Here is an 11,307-nt window from a genome sequence, read left to right on the forward strand (position 1 = left end):
TTACGTCCTTTACAAATTCACATTAGTTAAATTTGATCCTATTTAAATTTTCGATTAGTTTTTTGCCGGAATCAACCACCTGCCCTGTACGTTATCATTTTTTAAGGACAAAATTGTCAAATTAAATTTTGTATAATCTGATCCATAGTTTCTTACATTTCATAAAATGAATTTTTTCATCCTCATATTTCACAAAATGAATTTTTTCATCCCTCATTGATCATGTATACGAATAGCATTTTTTTTTAAAACTTATATATATGTCTATTTGATTTTACCTGAACAGTACGAATAGCATGTAATATATCCCTATTTAATTTTGTCTAAACATACTGTTCAGGTGAAATTAAATATATATATATATATATATATATATATATATAGGTTTAAAAAAATTGTTAGTTTTTCACTCATGTTCATTTCCTTTGACTCGAAAATTGAAAATAAAGAAGACATTTAATCCTAAACACTATCGAGTGTTTATATCTAATTAAATTTTGGACAGAAAAAATAAACAAAAGAAAAGTATTACAAAAAGAAGCAAGTGATTGGCACTTTTAAATTTTAAGACAATCACATGGCAAGTAATTCAATAATTGGTCTTAAAGGTGGTGAGTAGAAACTTCAGATTTAAATTGCAATTTATTAGCATAACTATAGAATTCAAATAGGACTCATTAATTAGATGATCTTATTATACAACTCAATAAATGAATTGTTACCAAAAGAGAAAAAGTCACAAAAATTGAATAGGTTCACATGATGAAATCAAATAGATTTAGACATGGGTTTTAAATAAAATTGTTAGTTTTAAACCCATGTATATATCTATTGAATAGCATGTGTACAACTACAAATAGCCTATTTAGGTGAAATCAAATAGAGATATATTACATGCTATTCATGTTGTTCAGGTGAAATCAAATAGATATATGCATAGGTTTTTAAAAAAAAAAAAAAAAAACTATTCGTACACATAGTTAATGAGGGATGAAAAAATTCATTTTGTGAAATGTGAGAAATAAATTTATGAAATGTGAAGGACAAAATAATTCATTTTATAAAATGTGAGAGACTATAGATCGGATTATGTAAAATTTAATTTGACAATTGTATCTCTTAAAAATGATCACATGCAAGACACGCAATGAATTTCAGTCAAAAACTAGTCAAAAACCTAAATAGAAATCAAAATTGACTAATATAAATTTATAAAAGAAGTAAAATTACACTTTTCAAAACGAGAGACGAAAAAAGTTATTTTACAAAATGCGATTGACGTTTTCAACGATTTTCCTTTCTACAACCGAAAACTGTGCAGCCAAAACTTAATTTGATAAAATGATACTTCTTGTTTCAAACTTTACACTTTCTGCAGGTTGCTCAAAGCCTCAAATCCTGTTGGCTAGTTGCTTATTCATCAAATGTGGAAGCAATATTATTTCATGTGGGCCTCCAAAATTCCTTTGCATCTAGTTAAAATTGGGTAGGCACTCGTCACAAATGTTGAGGAATTTGTCGATAATTCCATGATGATCCTATACTCTATACGTTTCATTCTATGAAGATCCACTATACTCAAGGTTAAAGCATATATTTTTTTTCGAAACGATATTTGATTATATTACTTCCAAAACATGTACAAGTGCGAGCAAAGGCTCGAGATAACTTTACAATCAGTGTGTTTAACACTGAGAAAACAGAAGTTCCTCATCAATTGTGATGCCTAAGGCATATAGACTAATCCTAGAACTTAGATGATTGTTACCACTATTAACTAAACAAAAGGAGCACATATGAAACAACCCTTTCAATTGTACAATATCCTCCACCAGAGTAGCTACTCTAATATCACTTGCCGTCTGAGATCGTATGTGATTGAGGAGTTGCTTGTTCAGTACCTGGAAATGTACCTTCCCTTGTTGCAAGGTGATTGCTTTGCACATAGCCAACTTAAGTGCTACTGCTTCGTCCACTAACTGCACCCCTGAACTTCTTTCTCTTAAGGCCCATCCTATCTTTGGCTCTTGGTTCCCCTCAGCTAAAGTGATTCCAATGCCTAAGACAGGTTTGTCTGTGTATCATGTTGTCGCAACTCTCATAATCACTGATCCTTCTTCCGGCTCTAATTGCTGGTCAGCATGGTTGTCAAGTGATGTTTCTCCTGTGCTCATCCTAGTTTCTTTGTTTGTTGCTTCTTCAAATTCTAGCCATTCCTCCTGAGCCTTCTTAATTGTCCTCCACGGCTGATGATATTCCCCCTTGAATTCCCAATCATTTCTGGCCTTCCATATCTGCCACAGGATGTTGACATTTAGGGCCAGATGTTGAGATCCTGATGTTCTATACCTTGCCTCGATGATTGCTGTCCACCATCTTTTGATACTTCCATGATTTTCTTGCGTACCTTCCCATTGGATAGGTGCAAACTGCCAAATTTGTTTAGCTTCTCTGCAGTTCAGTAGCATATGCTCTACTGTCTCCCTTCCTTCCCCACACCTTCTGCAAATGGGATCACCAACTTTGGTTCTTCCATGGATGATCTCTCTCACTGGCAGTGCATTATTCAAACATTTCCACAAGAATAACTTTAGCTTGTGTTTGATTTTGAGTCTCCACATTACTTTCCACATCTTCTTATTTTGTTGCTCCCAACTCGTGGATACCTCCTCCTGAACATCTTTTTGTGGTCTTGCTCTACTGGATAGTAGTGTCTTGTACCCAGAATTGACTGAGTACTTGCCATCAGCACCATACATCCAGAAGTAACTGTCTTCTCTTCCTGATAAACTAATTGGAATGCTCAGGATTCGTTCTGCATCCACTTCATTAAAAAGCTGGAATACTAAGTTCCTATTCCATCTTTTCTGAATTATCAGTTCATTCACCTTGTGAGGACTGCTATCCAAATGTCTCTTAGTTGTCACCCTCCCATTGATTGCGTCTGGGATCCATTTGTCATTCCAAATTTGTGTGCTCCTGCCATTGCCTATTCTCCTTCTAGCTCCTTGTTCCACTAATTCCCTTGCCTCCATCAGACCCCTCCACATCCAAGATGCATTGTTTGGAACTTTGCACTTGAATATGGAGCTCATAGGAAAGTATTTGGCCTTTAGTACTTGACTGACTAGAAGATTTGGTTGTGTAAGTATCCTCCACACCTGCTTACCTAGCAATGCAGTATTGAAAGCTTCCAACTCCTTGAATCCCAAACCGCCCTTCTCCTTCACTTGAGTGATTTTCTTCCAAGAGCACCAGTGAACCTTATTCTTCCCATTTACTTCTCCCCACCAGTAGTTAGACATAATGGAGCTGATATCTTTACACAATTTTTTTGGTACTTTGAAACACGACATGGTATATGTGGGCATAGCCATGGACACCGACTTGAGCATTATCTCCTTTCCAGCTGCACTAAGAAGTCTGTTTTGCCACTTGAGGATCCTTTGCTGTATGTTCGTTCGTATGAAACCAAAGATCTGCTCCTTTGTTCTTGTAACCACCATTGGCAGGCCCAGGTACTTGCCTTGACTGACCTGTTGCATGTTCCCCATGATCTGGCAGATCTCTTGCTTCACTACTGGACTCACATTCTTGCTGAACAGGATGGAGGACTTGTCAAGATTTATAAGTTGACCTGATCCAATGGCATACACTTGCAGCACCCTCATAAGCTCTGTTGCTTGTTGCTGGTTTGCTTTGCAGAAGATTAGTGAATCATCTGCAAAGAATAAGTGCGTAATGCTTGGTCCCCGCCTGCAAATTCTCATCCCTGAAATCTTCTTGCTCTCTGCTGCTCGTCTGAGGAGATTTGAGAACCCTTCTGAGCAAAGGAGGAATAGATAGGGGGATAGGGGATCCCCTTGTCTAATGCCTCTTCCTGGAGTGACATATTCTTTAACTTCTCCATTTATAGAGAAAGAGTATGTTACTGTTCTTAAGCATTCAAAAATCCAGTTCCTCCATTTGTAGTGGAATCCCATTTTTGCCATCATTGCATCCAAGAAACTCCATTCAACTCTGTCGTATGCTTTGGACATGTCCAGCTTCACTGCCATAAACCCCTCCTTACCTTGCCTTTTGTTATTGAGATAGTGCAAATATTCATGAGAAAGCATGATGTTATCCAAAATTTGCCTACCAGGGATGAATGCGGATTGGTTTTTGCAAATGCAGAAGTGCAAAACACTTTTAAGCCTATTCGCTAAGATCTTAGCAATGATTTTGTACATAGTGTTACAAAGACTTATAGGCCTATAGAGTTTCAAAGATGTGGGATTTAGAACCTTAGGAATGAGGGTGATCACTATGTGATTGACATTTTTAAGGAGATGGCCACTATGAAAAAACGATTGGACTGCCTTGACCACATCATTCTTGATGATGTTCCAGAATTTTTGGAAGAAAATTGGCGACATTCCATCAGCCCCAGGGGCCTTATCAGGATTCATGGAGAATAGAGCAGATTTAATCTCCACTTCCTCCACAGGTTTTATGAGGTTTTCATTCATTTCTGCAGTGATATTGTTTGGAATACCCTCTAGTACCTCAGTTAAGTCCCCATCTCCACTGCTAGTAAGAAGTTTCCTATAGTAATCAGCAATCTCCGAACTTAGCTCCTCCTCACTTTCAGTCCATGATCCATCTTCTCGTTGCAACTTGTTCATTCGATTTCTCCTCCTCCTTCCTTTCACAGTTGCATGGAAGAATTTTGTGTTTTTATCTCCCTCCCTGAGCCATTGTAGCCTTGATTTCTGTGCCCAATACACTTCTTCTTCCTTGTATGCTTCCTTGAGTTTCCCCTTCAGAATGCTCATACTACCTTTCCTATTACTTGTGTCCATTTCCTTTAGCTCACTCATTTGTCTTTTGATCCGATCTATCTTCCCTCTTGAGTTTGCTTGGAAATTATTTTTCCATTTTAGTAGAGCAATTCTGCAATTCTTGATCTTTTTTACCACTTGAAACATCCTTGATCCTTCCGTGTCCAGCTCCCAAGCAGTCTTGATAACCTCTCCTATGTCCTCTCTTTTTAACCATCTCTTTTCAAAATAGAAGCGCTTCTTCCTTCTGTCTGACCTTGGACTTGTGTCGATCATGATCATGCTGTGGTCAGAAGCATAAGTATCCAGATGTCTACACTTGACTTGGTCGAAAGTCTGGTACCATGAATAACTGCATAGTCCCCTGTCCAGTCTTTGTTTAATTTCACCTCCAGATTCCCAATTATTACACCATGTCCACGGGTGTCCCTCGAATCCAATATCCATCATCTGATTTCCATTGATGAACTCTTTAAAGTCCTTAAAACTTCTATCCTCCCTCCAGTTCCCTCCCCACTTTTCATCATTAGAAACTATATCATTAAAGTCCCCTGCTATTATCCACCTTTCTCCCCACAATCTTTTCCGTTTCTGAATCACTTTCCATTGCTGTCCTCTCACCTGATTGTCACAGCTTGCATAGATACCGATAAACCACCAATCTAGATTGGCTTCTTGGTCCTCCACATGTGCCTCGATAGTAAAGGCAGATATCAAAATCTCTTTTATTGTCACTTCCTCTTTCCATAGAAGAGCCATACCACCAGTTTTGTTCATGGCATCAGCTACTGCAATCTCATCAAATCTTAAAATATTTTTTACTTTTTCCAGATATTTTTCCTTGTTTTTGGTCTCACACAGGAATATCATGTTTGGAGAGGAGAGGTTATTCACCTCCCTCAGATGGGGAATTGTCAAGGGGCTCCCCACTCCTTGACAATTCCACACCAGCACCTTCATTTGTTCTCTGGGGTCCAATAAGGGTTGGACCCCTCCCCCTCAGCATCTTTCCTTCCAACGTCTAAACCACCATCATACTTGTTTTTTTTCCAGACCTGAATATCATCCCCAACAAACTCCACCTCCACATCCATTTCATTGAAATTCCTTTTTCCTTGGTTTTTCTTGTCATCAAGTTTATTGCTAAAAACCCTCAGGGGTTGTTTCCTTAACCTTGGTGACCTTAACGGGTTCAAAATTCTCCTGTTTTGTTTTAAAACTGCCCCTTTCTTTCTTGTCTCTATTACAGTATCTACCTGCATAATTTCCGCTTCTATCAGACCTTCATCATTGTGAATATGTTCCACATTCTGATCTGTCCCCTCCAATAGTTTATCCACTTGCCTTCCTTCATCCGTGATCATTGCTTCCCTAGTCTCCTCTAAAGAGCCATCCTCTTCATCACTGATGCTACAGACTCCCCCCCGTAGTGTAGCCTCCACAATCTCTGCATCCTTTCCCTTCCGCATACCTGAATTCATGTCTGTGCAAATCTGTGTTTCAGTGATCTCCCTGCACGTGGGGGTAGGCTGACTTTGCCTCTGCTTCCCACTCAGTTCTTTCTCTCTTCCCCTCGAAGTTCCTTTTTCCACTTCTTCCACACCATTGTTATCTTTCCTTCTGACCGGAGCTTCCTGTTTCCCTTTCTCCACCCATTCTCCATTTTGCAGACTCCAGTGGTGTCTTTGGGGATTATAGTTAGCACTTGTTTGGTTTTTCTGGGGTGAAATTTTCCTACTCACACTTCCAGCCCGCATCCATGTTCCAAACTGATTATCCTTTTTCCCCTCTCCTACACGCAAAGGTTTATCACATGTTCTTTCACTGTGACCTATTCTGCCACAACTATAACAAAAGTCTGGACATCTTTCATACTTAAAGCATGCTCATTTTGCACTCCCTTCCACCTTAATTGTTGTCCCTCTCAGAAGGGGTTGTGTTATGTCCATCAGTACAGAAAGTTTAAGATGTCTTCCCTCCTTCCCGCCTGTTTGTGGGATTAGCACATCTCTCACTTGGTGGAACACAGCTCCTATTTTCCTCCCTGCCTCTTTGGACATCCAATGCACTAGGAGATTCCAAACTTGCACCCAGATTGGAGCCAGTTTAAAGGCTGTTTCATCATCCTCTATACCTTCATACCATCTGTGCATCACTAACATCTGATTATCCAGAATCCAAGGCCCTCCATTCATAACTCTTTCTCTGTCATTTTCTCCTGGGAGTATAAACTGGAATAAATTCGGCCCTAACTCTGCTATTTTCAAGTCTCTAGGATAACTCCAGGCTGTGGTAACAAAGTTCTTAACACCTGTATAGTTAGCAATCTTTTCGCCCACAACCTTCCCTATCAAGCTGCATTGGCACTCCCTGATGCCAATAGCAAGCTCATCCCTCCCCACATCAGTAACCTGGAGCTCCTTACTCGAAAGCTCAAAGCTTTGCAATATATCTGCCAGCTCCTCAGCCATGGGACTTACAGAGAGGTACCACTGGTGCACCACACAATATTACGGTAGAAACAGAAAACACCAAAAAAACTACAAGGAAAGCAGAAAATATACTTTTTCTCAAAATGCAGTTCTGGTAGGCAACTAAACTACATGAAGACGTTCCTATCACTAATGCAAATAACAATAAAAGCAAGGTAAGAACAGGTACCAGCCATGAGAAGCCTTTAAGACACAGCACACCTTATTTAATAGCTTTGCTTGTTGTCTTTAATTCATCCATCCTAGTGGGATCGGCGAAGTTGTTTTGGATCTTGGTTGTCTGGGATCTTAAAGATTACCCGAAATTTTGAAACTTTTGGAACTTTTGAAACTTTTTGAAACTTTCCGTTCTCCCACCAAGGAAAGAAAAGCTCTCTTTGCAAGAGAGAGAGGGCCCCTACTAGAGAGAGGAAAGATGTGAAAAGAGATAGTAAGGTTAAAGCATATATGATAATGTCAATTTGGAAGCTTCATATCAACACAAAGAGGCTCCAAAATCCAACCACCAACTCAATACTCCTGTCTTTGAAGAATCAAAACCTATGATCCCTTGGACATAGAAGAACGGAAATGACAAAAAGTTAAAAAACAGTAAATAAAAAAAGCTGATGGAATCAATGTCACTGGACTACCAGCCCTCTAAAAAATTACAGCGTAGTCCAGTTCTACTGTTCTCACCTTGCGAAAATTTGCCAACACTATCTCCAGCACTATAGCAAAACATTGACTAGGGAAAAATAACTTGTCGCATGATTAGTAATTCAATGTACTGGCACATTTTCTTTTTAATACAATCCAGCAGCTGCGAGGCTGCAACCAGATAGAGCTACTCTTGTTTCGTCCGTGTATTTGATGAATCCTCAGCTTCAGTTGATTCAGAGTGCCGAATACTAGCCTTGGCCTCTGCAAGGAATTTAGGATCTGGCTCATGCTTATGTGACGGTTCCTTCATTGCCATACAAATGTAGAATGCAATAATCACATTGACAGATATGACAGCCAGGAAACCACTCAACAATGTAACAGAATAAGGAGACAATTGAGTAGAACCTGTTAAAAAGTGGACATGTTAGTTAAAAATGGCTTATAATCACAGCAACAATGATACTGAATGCGACCAGAAGGCCAGAATGGAAAGGGTAATGGAAAACAATATACGCTGAGTTTTCAGGAGGTTAAGTAGCTTAATCACAAATCATTTAATAGTGGTCCAAGCGAGACAACAATATAAATGCAACCCAAATGCATACATTTCTAAATAATAACTGCTAAGACTCTACTTAAAACTATCTAAACGGCTTCCAACAATGAACAGATAATCCTAAACTGCAAAAGAAAAGAGGACAACCGTGAAGGATCAGAGGCTAAAACTTAGACAAATATGTATCAAAATATTAGACTTCAATGTAGAATCAGTGCCTCAGATGTTCACATATGTTCCCTGTCATATTTAACATCTTTTGAAGAATTTCAAATAAGGACAAAGAATTATGACAACAGTAATGATTTATGAACCATGTTGCATTACATTCTTTCCCCTAAATGAATCCCCCTCAAGGTAAGGGAAACCAAAAGGTTGGAAAAACAAACACAAATCATCAAGCAAAGGGGGGAAAATTTAGGCTGTAATGTCTCAATCAAAATATACCATAGCCCACCCCCACTTTAAAACTAAAGCCACTTCTCAACAGCAAGACATATAGTCAGTAATTAACAAATTTAATTTTGAAATACTACCTTACCTGTAACGAACATCAAAGTCAAACCACATGTAGCAAGAACAATACTAACGTAAAACCATCACTCATGTGAAAAACCACCATTTAGCCTCCCCTAGATAGAATCTCTAAAACGGACTTGACTAATATTATTGCCGTGCAGCATAGCCGAAGGACAAGCATTCAAACTCCCCACTTCCCATGGCCTTACATTTCATAGCAATTCCAGTAACATGACAGTCAACCAAAAATTGACCAGTCAAATCCTTCACAAGACACTACATTACCGATGAACGCGTGAAAGCACAGTTCATTACCTATAATACTTAACAGTATAAATTTAACATTCTACCTCCTTCCTTTGCAAATATGCCTCCTTCCTTTGCAAATAGGCACAACCTTTTTCTGTCTTAAACAGTTCATCTTTCTACCTGATTTGATTTTCCTCCACGAAAAACTAATGAAGTTAAAATTCTGTAGGTCCCAGATAAAACAAGGACTACATCTTAGCACATTGCGAACAGCTCAGCCTTTGTCACTTCAATTCAATGATGACACTTTCTGGCTGTTAAACACCTATTTTTCTGGCAGAGATAAAGTGCCCTTGTCACGAGTGGCAGACAGGTATTCCTTCTGCCAAAGATGCACCTCAGAATTCCATAGTAATAAAATTTACACTTAGTTGAAAAAGAGCAGGTTGTCTTCAGTTTTTTAGTCAACATATCTCTGAATAACTAGCATTTTCAAAGCCCTAAAACTTCATAACCCCTAGAAATCAAGTTTTGTAAAATGCCTCTTTCAAGAACAGATTGTGGGGAAAATCTAGACCGACACTTGTCACTGTTTTCAGACTATAAGCAGTCAAAAGCAGCTATTTTCAGCAAGTCTGTAATAGAAAATGGCTAAATATAAAAGAAGCATGAAGCTGCTAAGAACCACTTACCAGGAAACAAATTATGGTTGAAACCATATAAAATAGCAACAGGAGCAGCCCACATAAACATAGACGCAATAACAAATTTTTGTATTACTCCCACCATGGTACCTTCTTCCTGTAAATGCTGTGCAGTGTCAAATTAAAGTGCAAAATGAACCAAGTCTTTCATTGAAAGTTTTCACAGTAAACATCAAAACGTGCAACAAATCAAATAAGCATTAACAGGTATTCACAAAATTATTTAACTGTTATCATGTGAGATCCATCCTTGAAAACATCAGTTGCAAATTTTACAAATAAATATGAGAAAAGGAATCGTATAACCAGGGAATGTCAATAGGGACTCCAAGGTAATACAACAATTATCAAAGCGCTCTATTAACAAGTTTGTGTAATTGATTACTATAAATTAATATCAAATATTATGACAAGAAGGTTTCTCAGTGACAACCTCATTATCGTGCCTTGTTATGGACAGCTTTTTCTTTTTAAAGCAAATTACTGATTATCTGTGTAATTTCAAGAACATTTTATTCTTTTAAACCTTTCAAAAAGCTAAAAGCTGGAATAAACACCAATGTGCAACAAATCAAATAGCCATCACCAAGTATTCACAAAACTTTTAACTCTTATTAATGTGAGATCCATCCTTGAAAACAACAAATAAATATGATAGAAGGAATCGTATAACCAGGGAATGTCAAAAGGGACTCCAAGGCGATACAACAATTATCAAAGCGCTCTATTAACAAGTTTGTGCAATTGATACTAAAAATTAATATCAAATATCATGAGAAGAAGGTTTCTCAGTGACAACCTCATTTTCATGCCTTGTTATGGACAGCTTTTCTTTTTAAAGCAAATTACTGATTATCTGTGTAATTTCAAGAACATTTTATTCTTTTAAATCTTTCAAAAAGCTAAAAGCTGTAATAAGCACCATCAGAATCAATTTTTCTTTGACTTAGTAAGCTAAAATTAAAAGCTCTAATCAATTGAAAGCACCTCAAAACAGGTTTTAGCCGGGAAAGCAACAATGAGAGAGCTGTGGACGTACCAAAATGGGTAGAAGTTTGGCTAGTATTGAGGGAAAGCAGGATTGGGAGACTCAAATCAGAAATGTATGTGTGGTAAGGATTTGCCAGTGAAGAAGGAAGCACAAATTTATAAATAAAAAATAATGGAAAGAATGAAAAGATATGATGGACAGTAAGAAAGATTTTGTTATTCCCCTCAAGGTACACCATATATGCATGAATGTTTATGCAGATGTGTGTGCTTTGATTTTCCATCTATTTTGAATCACATGAAAATATATTACCAATCAAATAAATGGA

General features: G+C 37.9%; 2 protein-coding genes across 2 annotated transcripts; both read right to left on the bottom strand.

Annotated features, from left to right (window-relative positions):
• Window positions 1–6,709: 6,709 nt before the first annotated feature.
• Window positions 6,710–7,294, bottom strand: LOC140015121 (uncharacterized). The gene has a single exon (XM_072067011.1). It carries the CDS (start codon window positions 7,292–7,294, stop codon window positions 6,710–6,712), a length of 585 nt encoding a protein of 194 aa, XP_071923112.1.
• A 798-nt stretch (window positions 7,295–8,092) lies between these two features.
• LOC140014982 (uncharacterized) lies at window positions 8,093–10,086 on the bottom strand. The gene is made up of 2 exons (XM_072066733.1): window positions 9,977–10,086; window positions 8,093–8,365 (listed from the first exon to the last, which is right to left on the bottom strand). Exons 1-2 carry the CDS (start codon window positions 10,071–10,073, stop codon window positions 8,142–8,144), a joined length of 321 nt encoding a protein of 106 aa, XP_071922834.1. The 5' UTR covers window positions 10,074–10,086; the 3' UTR covers window positions 8,093–8,141.
• Between the last annotated feature and the right edge of the window lie 1,221 nt (window positions 10,087–11,307).

This window comes from Coffea arabica, chromosome 10e, assembly GCF_036785885.1.
Source record: "Coffea arabica cultivar ET-39 chromosome 10e, Coffea Arabica ET-39 HiFi, whole genome shotgun sequence".
In the NCBI taxonomy this organism is placed as follows: domain Eukaryota; kingdom Viridiplantae; phylum Streptophyta; class Magnoliopsida; order Gentianales; family Rubiaceae; genus Coffea; species Coffea arabica.